The 18,990-nt window shown below is 31.0% G+C and overlaps 3 protein-coding genes across 6 annotated transcripts; 2 read left to right on the top strand and 1 right to left on the bottom strand.

The window, feature by feature from the left end:
• The first annotated feature begins 6,292 nt into the window (after positions 1–6,292).
• Positions 6,293–11,282, top strand: LOC119604881 (protein Exd1 homolog). Of its 4 annotated transcripts, none has more exons than XM_037957775.1 (3): positions 6,293–6,350; positions 8,203–9,060; positions 9,185–11,282. In XM_037957775.1, exons 2-3 carry the CDS (start codon positions 8,218–8,220, stop codon positions 9,467–9,469), a joined length of 1,128 nt encoding a protein of 375 aa, XP_037813703.1. In that variant the 5' UTR covers positions 6,293–6,350; positions 8,203–8,217; the 3' UTR covers positions 9,470–11,282. The 4 variants fall into 4 exon arrangements, with proteins under 4 accessions (XP_037813703.1, XP_037813705.1, XP_037813704.1 ...); XM_037957777.1 differs by lacking the exon at positions 6,293–6,350 and adding an exon at positions 7,200–7,250; XM_037957776.1 differs by lacking the exon at positions 6,293–6,350 and adding an exon at positions 7,769–8,149.
• A 1,207-nt stretch (positions 11,283–12,489) lies between these two features.
• Positions 12,490–14,163, top strand: LOC119604883. Its single transcript, XM_037957779.1, has 3 exons — positions 12,490–12,787; positions 12,859–13,241; positions 13,762–14,163. Exons 1-3 carry the CDS (start codon positions 12,659–12,661, stop codon positions 13,877–13,879), a joined length of 630 nt encoding a protein of 209 aa, XP_037813707.1. The 5' UTR covers positions 12,490–12,658; the 3' UTR covers positions 13,880–14,163.
• A 347-nt stretch (positions 14,164–14,510) lies between these two features.
• On the bottom strand, positions 14,511–18,096 carry LOC119604882 (26S proteasome non-ATPase regulatory subunit 2). Its single transcript, XM_037957778.1, has 4 exons — positions 17,800–18,096; positions 16,604–17,707; positions 15,658–16,500; positions 14,511–15,597 (listed from the first exon to the last, which is right to left on the bottom strand). Exons 2-4 carry the CDS (start codon positions 17,678–17,680, stop codon positions 14,770–14,772), a joined length of 2,748 nt encoding a protein of 915 aa, XP_037813706.1. The 5' UTR covers positions 17,681–17,707; positions 17,800–18,096; the 3' UTR covers positions 14,511–14,769.
• Positions 18,097–18,990: the final 894 nt, after the last annotated feature.

Here is an 18,990-nt window from a genome sequence, read left to right on the forward strand (position 1 = left end):
AAAATCACTTAAACGCGCATAACTCATTACTTAATTTAGATATCCATATAAAATTTGGTACAAGTATTGTTTATATGTACAGAAATATTACTGAGAAATTTTTTTCCGATCGGTCCATAATTGGTCATAGCTCCCATACAAGGTCCCCTCCTGAAAATCACTTAAACGCACATAATTACATTACAAAATTAAGATATCCATATAAAATTTGGTAAAAGTATGCCCGTATGCACAAAAATATTACTGTGAAATTTTTTTCCGATAGGTCCATAATTGGTCATAGCTCCTATACAAGGCCCCTCCCGAAAATCACTTAAAACCACATAACTCATTAGTAAATGAAGATATTCATATAAAATTTGGTAAAAGTATTGCTCTTATATACACAAATATTACTATGAAAGTTTTCTTGGATCGGTCCATAATTGGTCATAGCTCCCATACAAGGTCCCCTCCCAAAAATCACTTAAACGCGCATAACTCATTTCTAAAGTAAGATATCTATATAAAATTTGGTACAAGTACTGCTTATGTGACTGAGAAATATTACTGAAAAATTTTTTTCCGATCGGTCCATAACTGGTCATGGCTCCCATACAAGGTCCCCTCCATAAAATCACTTAAACGCGCATAACTCATTACTTAATTAAGATATCCATACAAAATTTGGTACAAGTATTGCTCTTATATACAGAAAAATTACTATGAAAGTTTTCTTGGATCGGTCCATAATTGGTCATAGCTCCCATACAAGGTCCCCTCCCGAAAATCACTTAAAATTTGGTACAAGTACTGTTATATGACTGAGAAATATTACTGAAAAGTTTTTTTCCGATCGGTCCATAACTGGTCGTGGCTCCCATACAAGGTCCCCTCCCGAAAATCACTTAAAACCACATAACTCATTAGTTAATGAAGATATTCATATACAATTTGACACAAGTATTGCTCTTATATATACAAATATTATAATGAAAATTTTTTGGATCGGTCTATAATTGGTCATAGCTCCCATACAAAGTCCCATCCCGAAAATCACTTAAACGCGCATAATTCATTACTGAATTAAGATATCCATATAAAGTTTGGTACAAGTATTGCTTATATGCACAGAAATATTACTGTGAAATTATTTTCCTATCAGTCCATAATTGATCATAGCTCCCATACAAGGTCCCTTTCAGAAAAACACTTAAAGGCATGTAGCTCATTACCTAATAACCCATAAAATATGTGGCATAAATATTTTTTTTGTACACTTAAATGTCATTTCAAATTTTTTTCATGATTGGTCCATTCTTGGTCGTAGCTCTCATACAAGGTTCCCTCCCGAAAATCACTTAAACGCACATAACTCATTACCAAATATTGATATCCATACATTTAGCAAAAATATACATAAATTAACCTATACAATTGTTGTACGATCGGTCCATATTTGGTCATAGCTCTCATACTAGGTCCCCTCCAGAAAATAACTTAAATGCACAATATTCATTACCAAATAATGATATAGATACAGAATTTTGAAATTTTGTCTTTATATACATAATTGGTCATAGCTCCCATACAAGGTCCTTTTACGAAAATCTCTTAAACGCACATTACTCTTTACCAAATAAAGCTATTGATACAAAATTTGGCATAAACAAAAATTCTATTTCCAGATTTTTTCACGATCGGTTCATAACATGGGTGCGGTCGGTCCCATAAAAGTTTCCTTTCAGAAAATCAAATAAACACTCATAACTTATTACAAAATTACGATATAGATACAAAATTTGACTGAAATATAGCTTTTATGTACAGAAATTTTGCTTAAAGAATTTTTTACAATCGGTCTATAATTGGTCATATCTCCAATATTAGGTCCTGCCCTTAAAAGCGCTTTAACCGTATTTAACTAGTTGCATTATCAATTTGCGTAGAACAAAATTATATATATGTATTTTGAAAATTCTTAAATCTTTTACACACATGCATACATGCAAATTACTAACTATCACTAAGCGCTATTAAAATATAAAGAAAATCTTGGAATTGTAATAGATTTATGCTGTTTAAATCTTGGGATTTTTTCTATTTAAGACATGAGAAAACTTATTTCTACAAATATTTGATCAATTAGAAAAGTATTAATATAAAATTAGCTGGTGGAGGGTATTTAAGATTCGGCACAGCCGAATATAGCACTCTAACTTGTTTTTTTTTTTTTTTTTTTTTTTGTAAGAGTGGTTCTATGGAACGTAGAGTCAATTACGGACCTATCCTCATCGGTTTATATAATAATTATTTGTATCGAATAAATTATGTTTCGTAAAGAAGTTATTTATTCGAATTCTATCGCCTAAGTCGTAATTTTAAGTAACTAATGAGAGTTAAAGTAATTTTCTAAAGTGGCCATTTATCGATCCATCTTAATTAAAGTCGGTAGGAAAATCTCAGTTCCCATAAAACTTATTTATGTTGAATTTCGTATATCTACTCGCATTTTAATGCCAGTAATGAGCGTTAAAGGCGCCCTTATACGGAGGTGGGGTCAATTATGGACCGATTCTCTTAAAATTTAGAACGATTTTTGTTCATAGAAATATAGGTGCTCATAAAAACTTATTTATTTGAAATTTCATTGCTGTAGTCGTATTTGAGCGTTAGATTAATTTCTGAAGGGCGCAACGAGCGTTACAGTCATTTTCTGAAGGGGACCTTGTATGAAGGGTGGGGTCAATTATAGACCGATACCCATAAAATTTGATAAAGAGTATTTGGCTAGCACAAAATTTTTGTATGTAGAATTTCACTGCTGTAATCGCATTTTTGATTGAGTAATTAAATTTAAAGTCATTTTCTGAAGGGGACCTTATAGGGGGGTAGGGTCAATTATAGGCTGGTCCTCATACAATTTAGTAGAGAGGTTTTGGCTCTTACGAAACTTGTTTATGTCGAATTTCATTTCTGTACTCGCAGTTTTAAGCTAGTAAGGAGCGTTAAAGTCAATTTCTGAAGGTGACCTTATATGAGGGGTAGGGTCAATTGAGGACCGATCCTTATGAAATTTTACAAAGCGATTTAGGTTTCTATAAAATATGTTCGTGTCGAATTTCATCGCTATAGATAATTCTTTTAGTCAGTTATGAGCGTTAAAGTCATTTTCTGAAGGGGGCCTTATATGGAGGGTCAATTATGGACCGATCCTTATAAAATTTTACAAAGATATTAAGATTCCTATAAAATATATTCATGTCGAATTTCATCGCAATAGATGCTTCTTTAAGACAGTTATGAGCGTTAAAGTAATTTTCTGAAGGGGCACTTATATGGGGGGTAGGGTCAATTATGGACCGATCCTTATAAAATTTTACAAAGCGATTTGGGTTCCTATAAAATATGTTTTTGTCGAATTTCATCACTATAGCTGCTTCTTTTAGTTAGTTCTGAGCGTTAAAGTCATTTTCTGAAGGGGACCTTATATGGGGGCTAGGCGAAATCGTGGACCGATATTGCCCATTTTCAACACCAAACAAACTGCATCAATACAAAATGTCTATGCAAAATTTCAGCAGACGGACAGACAGACGGGCGGACATGGCTAGATCGTCTTAGAATTTAATAAGGATCCAGAATATATATACTTTTATGGGTCTTAGATTAATATTTCGATGTGTTACAAACGGAATGACAAAAACAATTTTTTGATGATGGGTATAACAAGAAATATATTTGATTTCCGGAGTTTGTCCTCTTTCATTTGATACCCATATTGACTAAAACTGTTCAGTAATAAATATATTTCAATAAAATTGTATGTCCTTAAAATTTTGAAGTCCTTTAAAAAGGAGAAACGATCAGAAAATTGTAAACTGAAAACGCAGTTTCTCTTTAAATGTATATGGTCCAAATCCAATAAAAAAATGGAAAATTATATCACGGTGTAACTATAAAATGTTATAATAAAATCGGATAAGTAGTTTAGAAAATATGCAATATTAAACTTCATTCTTCAAAAATATAAATTTTGGACTTTGATAAAACGTAACGAATTTGTTAATTTTGGATTACTTTCTTTGCATAACGTATGTTCGAAATTGCATATTTGTTCGAAATTTTTAAAAATTACCCATATTGTTATAAACATCAGGAAGATTTTCGTAATAGGTACTTTAATGGTATTGCACCTTTTAAATACGAAACAGTGCTTATGAATGGAAAATATTTGTATCGGAAGGACATGAGAGTTTTTCATGAACAAATTTTGGGGAAAACTGTGGGGAATTCAATTTAAAACAAGTAAGAAATTATAGTCGGGCGAGGCCGACCATATAATACCCTACACCTTTGACAAAAATATAATGTGATTTAGTTGCCATAATAAAGCATTTAAGTTGAATTGTACCTTGCCTTAGATATACAATTTGAATAAAATTGTGGACATTTAAGTGAAATTTTGATGGGGCTTTTCATAGCGGCTAGGGTCATATGAGAACCTATTATTATGGAATTCGTGGGGGTCATCAAGTCTTGTATACAACTTGGTTATTGCAGCTTTTTGTCGAGATATGAGTATATTAAACATAATTATGAACTTAAAAGCCCTATTCGGCGGGTTCAGTTGTATGAGGGCTAGGTGAAATAATGGACCGATGTAAACCATTTTCAACAGGATTCATCTACGGTACCATAAAAGATCATGTGCCAAATTTCATTGAATTATCTCCAAAATTGCGACCTGTAGTTTGATTACAAGTTTTAAAAGCCCAATTCGAGGGGTTCAGTTATATGGGGGCTAAGTGAAATAATGGACCGATGGTAACCATTTTCAATAGGCTTCGTCTACGGTACCATGAAAGATAATGTGCCAAATTTCATTGAATTATCTCCAAAATTGCGACCTGTAGTTTGATTACAAATTTTAAAAGCCCTATTCGGGGGTGCAGTTGTATGGGGACTAGGTGAAATAATAGACCGATGGTAACCATTTTCAATAGGCTTCGTCTACGGTACCATAAAAGATCATGTGCCAAATTTCATTGAATTATCTCCAAAATTGCGACCTGTAGTTTGATTACAAGTTTTAAAAGCCCTATTCGGGGGTTCAGTTGTATGGGGGCTAGGTGAAATAATGGACCGATGTTAATCATTTTCAATAGACGTCGTCTACGATACCATAAAAGATCATGTGCCAAATTTCATTGAATTATCTCCAAAATTGCGACCTTTAGTTTGATTACAAATTTTAAAAGCCCAATTCGAGGGGTTCAGTTATATGGGGGCTAGGTGAAATAATGGACCGATGTAAACCATTTTCTACAGGCTTCATCTACGGTACCATAAAATATCATGTGCCAAATTTCATTGAATTATCTTCAAAATTGCGACCTGTAGTTTGATTACAAATTTTAAAAGCCCTATTCGAGGGGTTCAGTTGTATGGGGGCTAGGTGAAATAATGGACCGATGTTAACCATTTTCAATAGGCTTCGTCTACGATACCATAAAAGATCATGTGCCAAATTTCATTGAATTATCTGCAAAATTGCGACCTGTAGTTTGATTACAAGGTTTACATGGACGGACGGACGGACGGACGGACGGACAGACGGACGGACAGACGGACGGTCAGACGGACGGACATAGCTAAATCGACTCAGAAAATGATTCTGAGCCGATTGGTATACTTTAAGGTGGGTGTAGGACCAATATTATTGTGCGTTACAAACATCAGCACAAACCCAATATACCCTCCCCACTAAAGTGGTGTAGGGTATAAATAGGGATTTTTTGGGAACATTAAGCTTAAGATTGGGGACATGAGTCAAAATTTTTCTGACAACACTGCTGACAACACTGCTTTAATCATTTTCAGAAAAATAAACATGTGCTAGTACTGACATCTGCAGTATTTAATATTTATTTCTATTAGTAAAAACAACAACCATTTTAATAACTGTTGAAAACATTGGTGAAATAACCATACAACTCTGCGACGCCCTTTCCATAACAGGCATGGAAAATTGAGTCTTTCTAAAGTATTTAAGGCAATAAAAGTTAAATTAAGTAAAAATTACATTAAAATTGTTAAAAATTACATATATTATTACATAAAACTTCAGAATTATTTAATTATTCTTATCTCAGAAGCCTTAAATAATTACGCAATAAAGAATTGTCTAATAGTACTGTATTTTCCATCCCTGATGTTTTCCTTCAATATGTTTTGTTTACATTTTACTATTTAAACAAAATTAGAAAAATTTGTGTGTTTTTAATCAAAATTGTGATATTTTTATAAAGAAAACAAAAAAAAATAGTTGCAGCAACAACAAATTTATATTAAATTAAGTAAACAACAAGGTAATTTGTCGTAATAGTCACAGAAATTTATTTTGATTAAGAAATGCTTTCATTTATTCGAAAATGGAGTTAAAATAGTGTGGCGCAAAGTTTTAAGGGTCATATTTTGTCTTAGAAGGAGATCTTAAGTTATTGTAGCAACAGTTCGAAATTTTTAAAAATTACCCATATTGTTATAAACATCAGGAAGATTTTCGTAATAGGTACTTTAATGGTATTGCACCTTTTAAATACGAAACAGTGCTTATGAATGGAAAATATTTGTATCGGAAGGACATGAGAATTTTTCATGAACAAATTTTGGGGAAAACTGTGGGGATCTCAATTTAAAAATAGGGATTTTTTGGGGACATTAAGCTTAAGATTGGGGACATGAGTCAAAATTTTTGTGACAACACTGCTTTAATCATTTTCAGAAAAATAAACATGTACTAGTACTGCCATCTGCAGTATTTAATATTTATTTCTATTAGTAAAAACAACAACCATTTTAATAATTGTTGAAAACATTGGTGAAATAACCATACAACTCTGCGACAACCTTTCCATAACAGGCATGGAAAATTGAGTCTTTCTAAAGCATTTAAGGCAATAAAAGTTAAATTAAGTAAATATGACTTTAAAATTGTTAAAAATTACATATATTATTACATAAAACTTCAGAATTATTTAATTTTTCTTATCTCAGGAGCCTTAAATAATAACGCAATAAAGAATTGTCTAATAGTACTGTATTTTCCATCCCTGATGTTTTCCTTCAATATGTTTTGTTTACATTTTACTTAAACAAAATTAGAAAAATTTGTGTGTTTTTAATCAAAATTGTGATATTTTTATAAAGAAAACCAAAAAAATAGTTGCAGCAACAACAAATTTATATTAAATTAAGTAAACAACAAGGTAATTTGTCGTAGTAGTCCAGAAATTTATTTTGATTAAGAAATGCTTTCATTTATTCGAAAATGGAGTTAAAATAGTGTTGTGGCGCAAAGTTTTAAGGGTCATATTTTGTCTTAGAAGGAGATCTTAAGTTATTGTAGCAACAGTTCGACTGTGGACGATAGTGCTTTCCTGGGGAAAAGGTTTTCGTTTGATGCAGATGACCGCTATTTACTAATACCAAAAGCAACTGGCAGCTCTCTTTTGTGGCGGTATAAGAGTTTCCTCTGTGAACCTGACCTAGTAAGGATTTAGACCCATCTGTTATGCAAACAATGTCGTAATACTTCTAAATGGAATTAATACACATCACTTATGTCAGTTTTTAGTTAAGGTTACAAATGAAATGGAGTTTGCTGCCTTTGTTTTTACATCACTTACATATATGTACTAGGTATTTAAGTTCCGTTATTTTTTATCATTTACATAAGAATTTATATTTGCACATCGGTGCTTTAAAATTACTATATGGTAAACAACGATAATTAGTATTAAATTAGCTCTTGAAAAGTAAAGATTAAATATTCCGAAAAATTCAATAATTAAAATATTTTTCCACAAACTGTACCCATTGAAATCGAAATTTCTATGAAACTCTTAAAACTGTTTTGCTAAAGCAATATAGTATAACAACAATAATAATTAATATAACAAATAAACTGACCGGCAGCACTTGGAGTATGGATAAAGAAATGTTGTTAGCTTCTACATATAAATGACTTATTTAAAGATAAAGAAAAGAGTGATAAATAGAATAGATAAATAAAATTAAATAAAAACTACTTTAGGACAAGTAAGAAAGAGTCTTAAAAATATTCGGCAGAGCCGGGTATTGTATTAACATTTAAAATTTAAAACAGGTATACAACCAAATGTGATTAACATTATGTACATATCATCATATTTATTACAGTTTATAACTTTCAAAATGACCACACCAGTACAAAAACTTATGGCACTAAAAGTAGGACAGCTACTGCTAGTCGAAACAATTGGAGGAGAACTACTAGTTGGCACGTTAAAAAGTATAAATATCAAGTATCTTATGGTTGAATTGGACAATGTACGAGATATTAAAACCAACTATACATATCAATCATCACAAATATTGGCCTATACCCAAATGAAAAACATTAAATTAATGTTAAGCGAAAATGAGGCCAATTGTAAGAGCACAACTGAAACGGATACTGATAGCACAGCAGAACTGGTAAAAAGTTGCAATACATCCTTAATTGACATGGATCAAATGTCCAATAGTAGTAGTAGTGGTAAAAAACCAACTGTTGACAGTTTAAATATACAATTAACAGCTTTAGATTTACATTTGCTACAAACTCAATTGGATAGCATGTTATTCATAACACAAACCGATCACAAATATCACAAGGCCTTAAATGACATGAAAAGTCAAACGGTAATTGGCCTTTTAATCGATCCCATAGAAATGGGCAGAAATTGCAAGACATCTTTAATGGCTGTCTCTACAGCTCAGAACATTTATATATTTGATATGTTGGCAATTGGTAAAATATTCAAAGAAATACGTTTGATTTTGGAAGCAGAAAGACCACGCAAAGCTGTACATTTTAGCCATAAGATTGCAGATCATTTAAAATATCGTCATAATATTGTACTCAAAGGTATATTTGATACATTTTTGGCCTATTGTGTAGTGACAGGGGAAAAGTGTAATTTAACTTTGGAAGAAGCTGTTCAAAAAACTTTCAGCATATCAAATGTATATTTTGAAAATGATGAAGATAAAGAGGTAAGTTTTGCCGTTGGCGGAATATTTGTAAGTTTTTAAAGTTTAGAGAATTTCTTTAAAAAAAAAAAACAGAATGGAATAAGTTATTTTGCCTTAAAATAGAAACCCTTTTTTCTATTTCTAGATTTCTGTCAATAGCTATCAGCGTCCTTTGCCCCCAAGCCAACGTATGTTAATTGCCAAAAAAGTGGCCTTTCAACTGAAACTTTACGATCATTTATTACATGAATATATGTTAAAAAATTTCTACCGGCAATGTGAAAATTTCTCTCAAACATTTTATAATAACGATGATAATTTCCAGGTAGGTCAACAATTACATCCCAGCAGTCGTGCTGGTTATGAACATATACAACCAAATGGCAATTGGAAAGATAAGTTAAATTTTAATTTAGAAATATTTAAATAATAAGTAAATTTTAATATAATTAGCAATTTTCTATAGGATATGTTTTTATTAGTCCTTAAGGCATCTTTACATTGTTCTACAAAACGTTAGATTTTCATTTTATAACGACAAAGATAACTAAAATGAGAATTGTTATGATTTTTAATGATACCTAATAGAAAATAAAAACCGCATCAGTTGATTGATATATGTACATATCTTCATATTAATTTTAAATTTGTTTTTGTTTTTTAAACTCTGTTAAAATGGACTTTCAGTTTTCCATCTACAATTTTTATTGCTTTCATTTTATTTGTAGTTTTGTCATGTCGTTTTATTTTGTAGAATAATGTAATTAATATTAATTAAAATTTACATTAAATGTGTAAGTTGAAAAGGAATCACACATTTGTTTATTTATAAGCATATTTATTTCTCCTAATATTAGTATAAATACTTTTAATAGTTTACTGAAGAAAACTACTATTAAATTTATAAACACGTGTAAGTTTCTTTTCATTTGTGCAAATTAACTATTTACATTCTTTTAGAATCTATTCTCTAAATATGGTTTTAAAAACCTTAAAATGTTAAAATAATTCAAGTCATAAGGTTAAGTTTATTACTAATACAATCACGAACAAGGCTTTTAAAGAATTCTCTAATTCATACACAGGCCAACGAAATCAAGTTTGGTAAAAAACTTATTAACTCAATTTTTAGGTAATGAAAAAGAGTTTATATAAATTTTAAAATAAAATAATAATTTACGTTAAAGCATACATCGGCAGAGAGTTCGGTAAAGTGTCAATACACACGTAAAAGACCGTCATTTACAGTAATGTGTTTAACACTAATTTGTATATAAGTAACGTGACCAGACATCCCGCCAAAAGCGGGATTACCCCGCTTTTTAAAGATTGATCACGACTTAGATTTCCATCCCGCTTTTTAATAACAAATCACGCTTTTTGCTACAAATCTCTATCAGGACAATTGTCCTTAATTTTATTGTAATCAATTTGGGATTTACTCTTTAAAAGTTTAAAAATTAAACTTTAAATTTAAATTAAGAAATTTTGTTAGAAAATAGAATGTCTGTTCATTAACAAAAATTTGTTACAAATTATCAGAAACTGTTTTTGTATTTCAATATAAATTTCAAATATTTTGTGTGAAAATTAGTAACAACTTTTAGTTATTGAACAGACAAAGATATTCAAAAAAAAAAATACTTAATCTAGTAATTTTTAATAATTTTTCAAAATGTGGGTAAAACTAGACATCCACTTTTTATATAACTAAGTTGATTTTTAAAGTTAATGGTCAAAAAAAATTATTTTAAGTGACAAGTGAGCATTGACTTTTTGGGCCCATGACTTTTAACTTATAAAGCTGGAAAATTGAATTTATTCTCACTTAAAGTGACTATATATCCGATCTAATAGAACACACTAATATTAAACAATCAGGAGAAAAAATTTGTTCTATTTGTGGTCCCATTCTGATTTGTTTTATTTTATTTAATATTTCAGAGTGATTTTATCGAATTTTTCATACACTATGTTTCCTAGATTTTAGGCAGAATTCTAGAGGAACATATGTATGCTGTATAAAAAGATTAATTTAGACTGATTTTTTTTAATAACACAGGCCAACAAAAAATTATATAAATCGAAATGAAGGATTGCTACTTAAAATTTGAATCTGGCATTATAATTATATATATATATTCTGGGTTCTTATTAAATTCTAAGACGATTTAGCCATGTCTGTTCGTCCGTCTGTCTGTCTGTTGTAAACACGGGCGGAAAGAGCTAGAGAGTTGAAATTTTCCACAAATATTTCTTATATGTAAAGTTTGTTTGGTATGTTTGTTAGGGGAATATCGGTCCACGTTTTCGCATAGCCCCCATACAAGTGGAAAATAAATAACATTTTATGAGGATCGGTTCATAAATGACCCTACCCCTCATATATTGTCCCCTCCAAAAAATGACTTCAACGCCCATTACTCGCTTAGAAATACGAGTCTAACGCAGTAATTCAATATAAGTGAGTACTACGAAGGGTAGTACCGAACAAACCTATTAGACCTACAACTTAAATCTACCCCTAGCCTCCCGACTATCCAGATGACTATATATTTTAACATAAGCTTGTCCTAGGAGGAAGTCACAATAGGGACACTCAGACATTACAGAAAGAGTATATTCGTGACTAATGACGAATTGACACACCTTCTATGGAACGATTCTGGAAGTAGTTTTTTAATAAATGATTTTTGTTAGAATTTGTTAGCCTCATAACTAGTACGCTCATTTACTACAAGACTGGTATAATTGAACAAATTTCGTTTCGAGAAAAATGGCTTTCGTTTTTTTAAAGATATTTCACTAGTTTTTAAATAACTTTTAAACAAATCAAGGGGTTTGAAAAATCAAATTGAGATAGTAGAAGTTAATATGTTTCTCATCTAAATATAAATTAAATTTTTATTTATCTAATATTCATGAAAAAATTAGTTTTAGTTTTCACGTTTACAACAAAAAATCGATCTCACTCCCGGTCCAGTAGTTGTTTAATTCCTCATATAAATACATATTAATATTTTAATGCATGTTTCATATTCGTTAAAAATATTTTATTAACTATTTTAGATTTTATTGTTTGTTTTTTTTTTTTCAATTTTTTTTCAAAAGGAAATTGTTTCGATACATGTATGCCTTCCACTGAACTAGTGTAGTACTAATGTATGACTAGTACCAAAGAACTAGATCGGAGAGAACTCTTTAATAAGCTTTAAATTCTTATTTTAAAAAATTCTCTTAATATTTGCACAAATGAAAAAAAACTGTTAAATTAATTAATTTTATGAAAATGTACATAATTTTTAAAAACTTGAATTGAATAAAATAAAATGAATCGTTTTTATTTGATATGTTAACAATTTATTAATTTACTTTAAAAAAAATAGCACTGTAGGTCCTTCCGTTCGGAACCTATGCGGTTTTCAAAAAACATAGTTGAAACTTTAAGCAGTCGCCGAAATTCATAGTATCAACTGCCGCCGACGTTATTGTTTTTCGACTCAGGACTCTGCTTGTTTATATTGGCAAAAAACGAATAAACTCAAGTTATTTTTGGTTGAAAATTTTAAAAACATAAATACAAATTGCAAATTTACTTAAATAAAAAACATAAAACGCAATGTACAAATATGCTGCAACAGATTCAATATTTGATGGTGTTTCAAATATTTATTTAGTAAGCATTGCAACAGCATTTTTAGCGGTTATTATAGCATTTTATTGCAGTAATTTTCTCAAGGACGAAAGTGTAAGTTTTTGTTATTGTTGTTCGATAATCCTTAAATGAAATTATTGACATTAATTGCACGCAAATTGTAGGAAAAGCAATTAAAACAAGTATTAAATGAAGTAGGCGAGGAATATGACGAGGATATGGGGGAGGAAGAATTGCCAGAACATGATGATTATCTTAATAATACTACTACCACTGAAATAGAAAATCATTATCAATTAAAACAGGAAATACAAAAACGTTTAAAACTTGATGAATTGGAAAATACAAGTGATTATGAGGACAATGACGCTTATAAAAAAGTTTATGCGAAACGCAATTCTAATACTTCGACTAATGACAATTCCGACATTGACTATGATACGGATGATGATATGCATGTCGATGGTCTTGTTAGTAAATTGAAATCGAAAAGAGTTAAAGAATTGGAAGCCCAATTAACCAGAGATCAATTGGAGGAAGAGAAAAGGTAAGTTGGAAAAAGTTATATATATAAAACACATATTTTTTCTAAATAGAATTTTAATTAAAATGTCTCTTTTTTTAATATAAATATTTCAATGATATTGGTTTTCTAATTAGAAAGCCAGAAAAACACTATTCATTTTAGACCACCAAGTTTTTCTGATATCAAATGAATAAATTAAAAGTCATGCACTACTCACTCTTCCATTTAAGATCAATCCTTTTATGTACTACCTACCCAATTATTCCACATCAAAATTTGTTGTAAAAAATCTGGCATTTTTCAGATTTTTCTTAGTACACAATTTGCTGTGTAAAATAAGTTTTTTATAACTTGTGAATGAATAAAAATAATTTATACCAAAGTCTTGAAGGACTAATATTTAAATAGTAGATATATTTTGAATCTAATTGAGATATTGGCTTGAACGTTTTTTGTAATATCTAAAATTATCTTATTTTAAATAATTTATTGTAAATTTTTTTATTATACACTTATTAAATTTTATAATTTTTTTTTTCAGAATTGAACGCGAACAGTTGGCAGCCATTTTTGAGCTTTTAAAAAAACAAGAAGCCGAACTTAATATGAAGGAAATCGATGAATCAGAATTAAATGCTCAATTAGCTTTATATCGTTAAATGATGTTACAACAAGTTTTAGATTAACAAAACCAAACCAGGAACCACCAATTAGATACGTTTCTCAGAGTTTTTAAATTTCATATAGTATATAATTATAAATATTTTTATATGCTATATATAGTAATAGATAATATAGTATTAATATATATGTTTTTGTCCATAGTAATTGTGTAATAAATGTTAAATTTTAAACATTATTTAAATGGTTGAAAATTAAGTACATAAAGTGGTTAATAATTTACGTTATATTTTGAATGACTTTTCTAAATGAAAAATACCACTCGTAAGGTTTTAAAACTTGTACTTTGTTTTAAACTGAGTTTTATTTAATAAATATATTTCATTGTTCTTAAGTTACTTTTTTCTCTTTATTTCTTATTACCCACTTACCATTATATATTTCCATAAGTGTCATAGGTTACTTACGGAATTTTCAACTTTTGTTCAATTTCACTGCTCTGCCACAATATTTTTTTTTAAATATTGTTCTAAAGTTACTTTTTTCTTTTTATTTCTTATTACCCACTTACCATTATATATTTCCAAAGTGTCATCGGTTACATACGGAATTTTCCACTTTTGTTCAATTTCACTGCTCTGCCACAATATTTTTTTTTTAAACACAGCATTTGATCGTATGTATTATGAAAAATTATATTTTTTAGTGTCCTCTTTCACATCTAAGTTTAAGGACCTTAATATTTTAATTGGCATTTCGCAGCCTTAAAAAATTTCCAATAAAGTGACACATTCTAATGAATGCCAATTACAGAATATTCAAAAGAAATTAAATCTTATAAATTATATTAGAAATCAAGAAGAAAGCACAATATATAATTTAGTTTATATTAAATTTATAAATTTAGCCGTACTTAATTTCATCACTTTTACTTCACAAAGTTTGGATTTTTCTTTAGTATAACAAAACCTTCCATAATGGGTGTTAATGCAATATATTCTTCGGTGGCCAATTCAGCACGTTCTCCCATAGCCAAGAGTACGGGTGTTGTATGAGTTTGGAAGCCGGTTATGGTCTTGGGTTTACCGGCTTGACCGACAACATCAATAGCCATACCCACACGTACGGGAACTTGTAATTGATTAAGATCTTCATCGAAAGTAATAAGCATACGGGCCTGCATGGCGGGCACCAAACAATACAGCAAATAATGAGAGCGACCCAAAATAAGATTTTTGACATCTAACAGAGACACGAGTGTGGCCATAAGACCAGCAACAGCCATAGGATTCATTAGTTGACGATCACTATGGTAGGGACTTAGGGTAAGAGTACCCTTGCCCAAATGTGTTAAACTTTGAGCGATGCGCACCATGAAAAGATTGCTGGGATCTTTAGAATGATATTGGGCCAACTGACGCAACATAGCAGCCAAACGGGCATTGTTGGTGCCAGCACCAACAAGACCCATAGCAAAGATAGCATTGTGGGCTACCTCAGCATCGCTGTCATGAGAAAATTTACTCAAAGTATCCAAAATATTAAGTTTAGGATTAGACGCAGATATCAAACCCAAAGCCAAGGGTACGGAACGTCTTATACAGGGCTCGCAATAACGCAACAGATTACCAAATGAACGGAATGCCATTTCGGCACCAATATCTTCGCCCATGGCAATGAGAGCAATACCCAATACAGCAATAGCTTGAGTAGCAGAAAGATCTTTTTCCTTTTCTTTCTCTTTTTCGGCCTTATCCTAAAATTAAATTGAAAATCTAAGTTACTGAAATATTTCATAAATTAATAGTAATATTACCTTTTCCTTGTTGTTTTTATCCTTTTTATTTTTATCATTATCGCTTTCGCTGCTATTCGATGTTTCATAATGATCGGAGCAAATGTGCAACAATTGTTGAATCTTCAAAACATTACCAGTACCGGCATAAGCACAGATATCTACCATAGTGGTAGCCATTGATCTGTAGGGTTCATCCAAAACCTCCAAGGTAAGCATAACAGCTTCTGTGGCCTTCTGGCGGCCTAAATAAAGCAAACCCAAGCCCAAGAACAGAAAACGAGTGAAAGTATCTTTCAAATCGGTCTTAGTCAAGTACATAATGGTTTGCAATAAGAATTCCGTGATCTCGGCATTGCAAGAACCCACACCAATCAGACCCAATGACAAGGCAGTTATACCCATAATCTCTACACTGGGCGTAGATTTGTCATTGTGTGAAAATACTGTTTTCAAGGTATCAATAACAATGGAACGATTTGAGCCGGCATAAGCAATGCCCAAGCCCAAAATTGCTCCAATACGCATGGATGTATTGTGATTATGAATATAATCGGAGAGTAGAGCATGAGCAGGATCTACTTCATTACGTATGCCACAATTGACAATACCACAAGCCAACAAAGCTCCAGATTTGATATAGTCTTCGGTAGAATATAGATATTTATCGATCATGGTCAAACCACCATCAACATCCCACAAGAGAATGAGACCCAACGAAGCTGTAGCTGAAAGCATGCCATGTTCTTTATTCTTATACAGCCACTTATTTCCATCTTCGGAGAGAAGTTTATCGACACCGAATCCAGCATTAACAAAACCATTTACAAAACTAGCGGCAAGATTTTGTTTAGCAGAGTCTACCTAAAATTTGACATAAAATAATACATGTAGTTTCTTAAAATTAATATTTTGTGTTTTTATAGAAGAACTGTAAATAAAATGTATTTGAAATTCAATTACATACCTGAATCGATGCAAATCTGGTGCGAGCATTATCCAAATGAGATTTATAAATATCTTCGGGAGTTTTCGGTTCCATAATATCCAACTCACGAGCCAAATTCAAAAAGTGCTTATTTAAATTAGCATTTGACATAATCTCCATGAGATCATCATAATCAGGAAATGATTCATCCAATTCCAAACACACTTGTTGTCTGGCCAACATAAAAGCCAATTGTTTTTGAATGGCAGCATCTTTGGTCTCCTTGAAAATTTCCGTTATCTTGTCCATATCGTTTAGCATCAAGGCCAAACGCATAGCCTGCGTATACTGATTAAATTTACGTGATAGCTGCAATGCCGTTTCCAAAATTATAGTGTTATCCGGTTCGGGTACATAAGGATAACAAGACTGTAGATATAAACATACTCTCGGATAGGCAGACTCATCTACATACTCTTGCAACAAATGCAAATGATCGATTTCGATAAGTAAATCACAAGCATCAGCTTCGGCATTATGTTCCATGTTGTAGGGTATAATCTGTTTTACCAGTTCAATTAGTTGGGCCTGGAACTCACCAGAGGTTTCTAAATAATGGGCAGCTATCTCACCCGATAAATGGCGTACATACTCATGACCCCATTCACCAATTTTTTGTGTACGATCACACAAAAAACGATAGGCCAAGCAATCTTTACCACTACCCATGGTCATGGACAATACCGAAATAATATCGGCACAAAGATGGCGGGTCTTCTCATCTGGCATTTGTTTATACAATGTTTTCATAGTCTCATAATGGGGTCTCATGAACTTGAGAGGTTTTGGAACTGAGGTCATTGACGTTGTGGAGGCTCTTATCAATTTCGCCATCATTTCCAAAGCGGGCAGATACAGTTTTGTATCGGGCTCTTGCAGACGTTGTACCAACATATCTAATTCCTCCTGTAATTGTTGATCCTCATCGGATAGCTCTTGTTCCTTTTCCTCCTTATCCTTAGCATCTTTATTGTCGCCAGCTTTTGGATCATGTTCTTTCTTTTCGTCTGCTGCAGCACTAGGTTTCTTTTCGGTTTTTGCGGCTTCGCTGGGCATTTTCTTGTTTTTAGATTACGCTTTTTACTTGAAAGATAACGAAACAAAATAGCAAATTAATTGTTGAATTTATTTTGAATATTTTCCAATATACAATGTTTATGACTTTTGTTATTTACCTTTGTTAATTTGCTTGAAAATTATAAAATTTGTATTGCAAAATATTTTCGCTTTATTTCACTTCAACAATTACTTTGCGTTTTTCGTTTGTCATTTGTTGTGGGAATTGCCAGCTTAAAATTTGAAAAATGTAAATTTGCTGAGTGTGCCCACAGTGTTGTATTATTTAACTCAGGGTTGTATTTTTGAGTGAGTGTATGACGTGTATGAATGTATGAAGACTTGTAGAAATCCTAAGCCCGTGTCTAAATTAGACAAATATTTATCACGGTACTTGACAAAACGTCGGCAGAAAAATTGTCAGTTTTTTGTTTATGTTAATGCATAGGGGCAACAAAATGCTGATTTTATCACGACAACTTACAGATAATTTTAATGAAATAATGCTATATTTTATAAAAACATTTAAAATTAAATGCAAATTTTGTAAATAAACACTAATTTCACTAAAACTTATGTTAAAAATCAATTTTAATTGTACAAAAACAAAATTATAAACAAATTTTACAATAAAATGACGTTTGTTATCTAGACAACGTTGTCTAAATAATTGTTTAGACAACACTGTAATAACGACGTTATAACGCTAATAAAAGCCATCTTTTATCATGATAACAATTTGACGTTTAGCATAATAAATATTTGTCTAATATATACACGGGGTAAGGTCGTCATACCATAAGAAAAACACGGGATTGTATGATGACTTGGTATGAAGATTTGTTAACCAAGTTCACACGAGCAGTTCGGCCTCTAAATGATGATAGCCAATTAACCCGTTTCTACAATACATTCGTAATTCGTTTTGATAGTCCATTGACATGTTGTTTTTTTTTACATTCATTATTTTGTCGTTTTTTAATATATTTGGGTGTGTGTATGATACAAAAATACGTTTGTTACATTATTTCAACAATTTAAGTTGTATATTTTCTATTTATTTGCATTTTTTTTTAATTTTAATGAAAATAAACAGCTGATTATGATCAGACCTGGGCGATTTCCATTAATTTTGCATTAACATTAAATTAAAAAAAAATTAATTTAATGTAAAAAATATTGCATTAACATTAAATTTTATCATAATTTATGATAAATACTCGATACAAATTAGAGATGACACTCATTCATTCGTAATTCGAACTGAATTAAGTACAGCTTGTGTAATTCGCAGTTGAAATTTTGTATAG

The sequence above is a fragment of the Lucilia sericata genome, unplaced genomic scaffold (assembly GCF_015586225.1).
Source record: "Lucilia sericata isolate MDLA Ls3-8-SP2 unplaced genomic scaffold, ASM1558622v1 Contig000439F_arrow, whole genome shotgun sequence".
Classification (NCBI taxonomy): domain Eukaryota; kingdom Metazoa; phylum Arthropoda; class Insecta; order Diptera; family Calliphoridae; genus Lucilia; species Lucilia sericata.

Bases quoted from the DNA above. Each gene is read 5' to 3' on its own strand.
- LOC119604881 (XM_037957775.1), top strand. From the start codon at position 8,218: ATGACCACACCAGTACAAAAACTTATGGCACTAAAAGTAGGACAGCTA. The intron at 9,061-9,184 runs GTAAGTTTTGCC...TTCTATTTCTAG, and splicing joins AAAATGATGAAGATAAAGAG to ATTTCTGTCAATAGCTATCA.
- LOC119604883 (XM_037957779.1), top strand. From the start codon at position 12,659: ATGTACAAATATGCTGCAACAGATTCAATATTTGATGGTGTTTCAAAT. The intron at 12,788-12,858 runs GTAAGTTTTTGT...CGCAAATTGTAG, and splicing joins ATTTTCTCAAGGACGAAAGT to GAAAAGCAATTAAAACAAGT. The intron at 13,242-13,761 runs GTAAGTTGGAAA...TTTTTTTTTCAG, and splicing joins CAATTGGAGGAAGAGAAAAG to AATTGAACGCGAACAGTTGG.
- LOC119604882 (XM_037957778.1), bottom strand. From the start codon at position 17,680: ATGCCCAGCGAAGCCGCAAAAACCGAAAAGAAACCTAGTGCTGCAGCA. The intron at 16,501-16,603 runs GTATGTAATTGA...GTCAAATTTTAG, and splicing joins CCAGATTTGCATCGATTCAG to GTAGACTCTGCTAAACAAAA. The intron at 15,598-15,657 runs GTAATATTACTA...ATTTAATTTTAG, and splicing joins ATAAAAACAACAAGGAAAAG to GATAAGGCCGAAAAAGAGAA.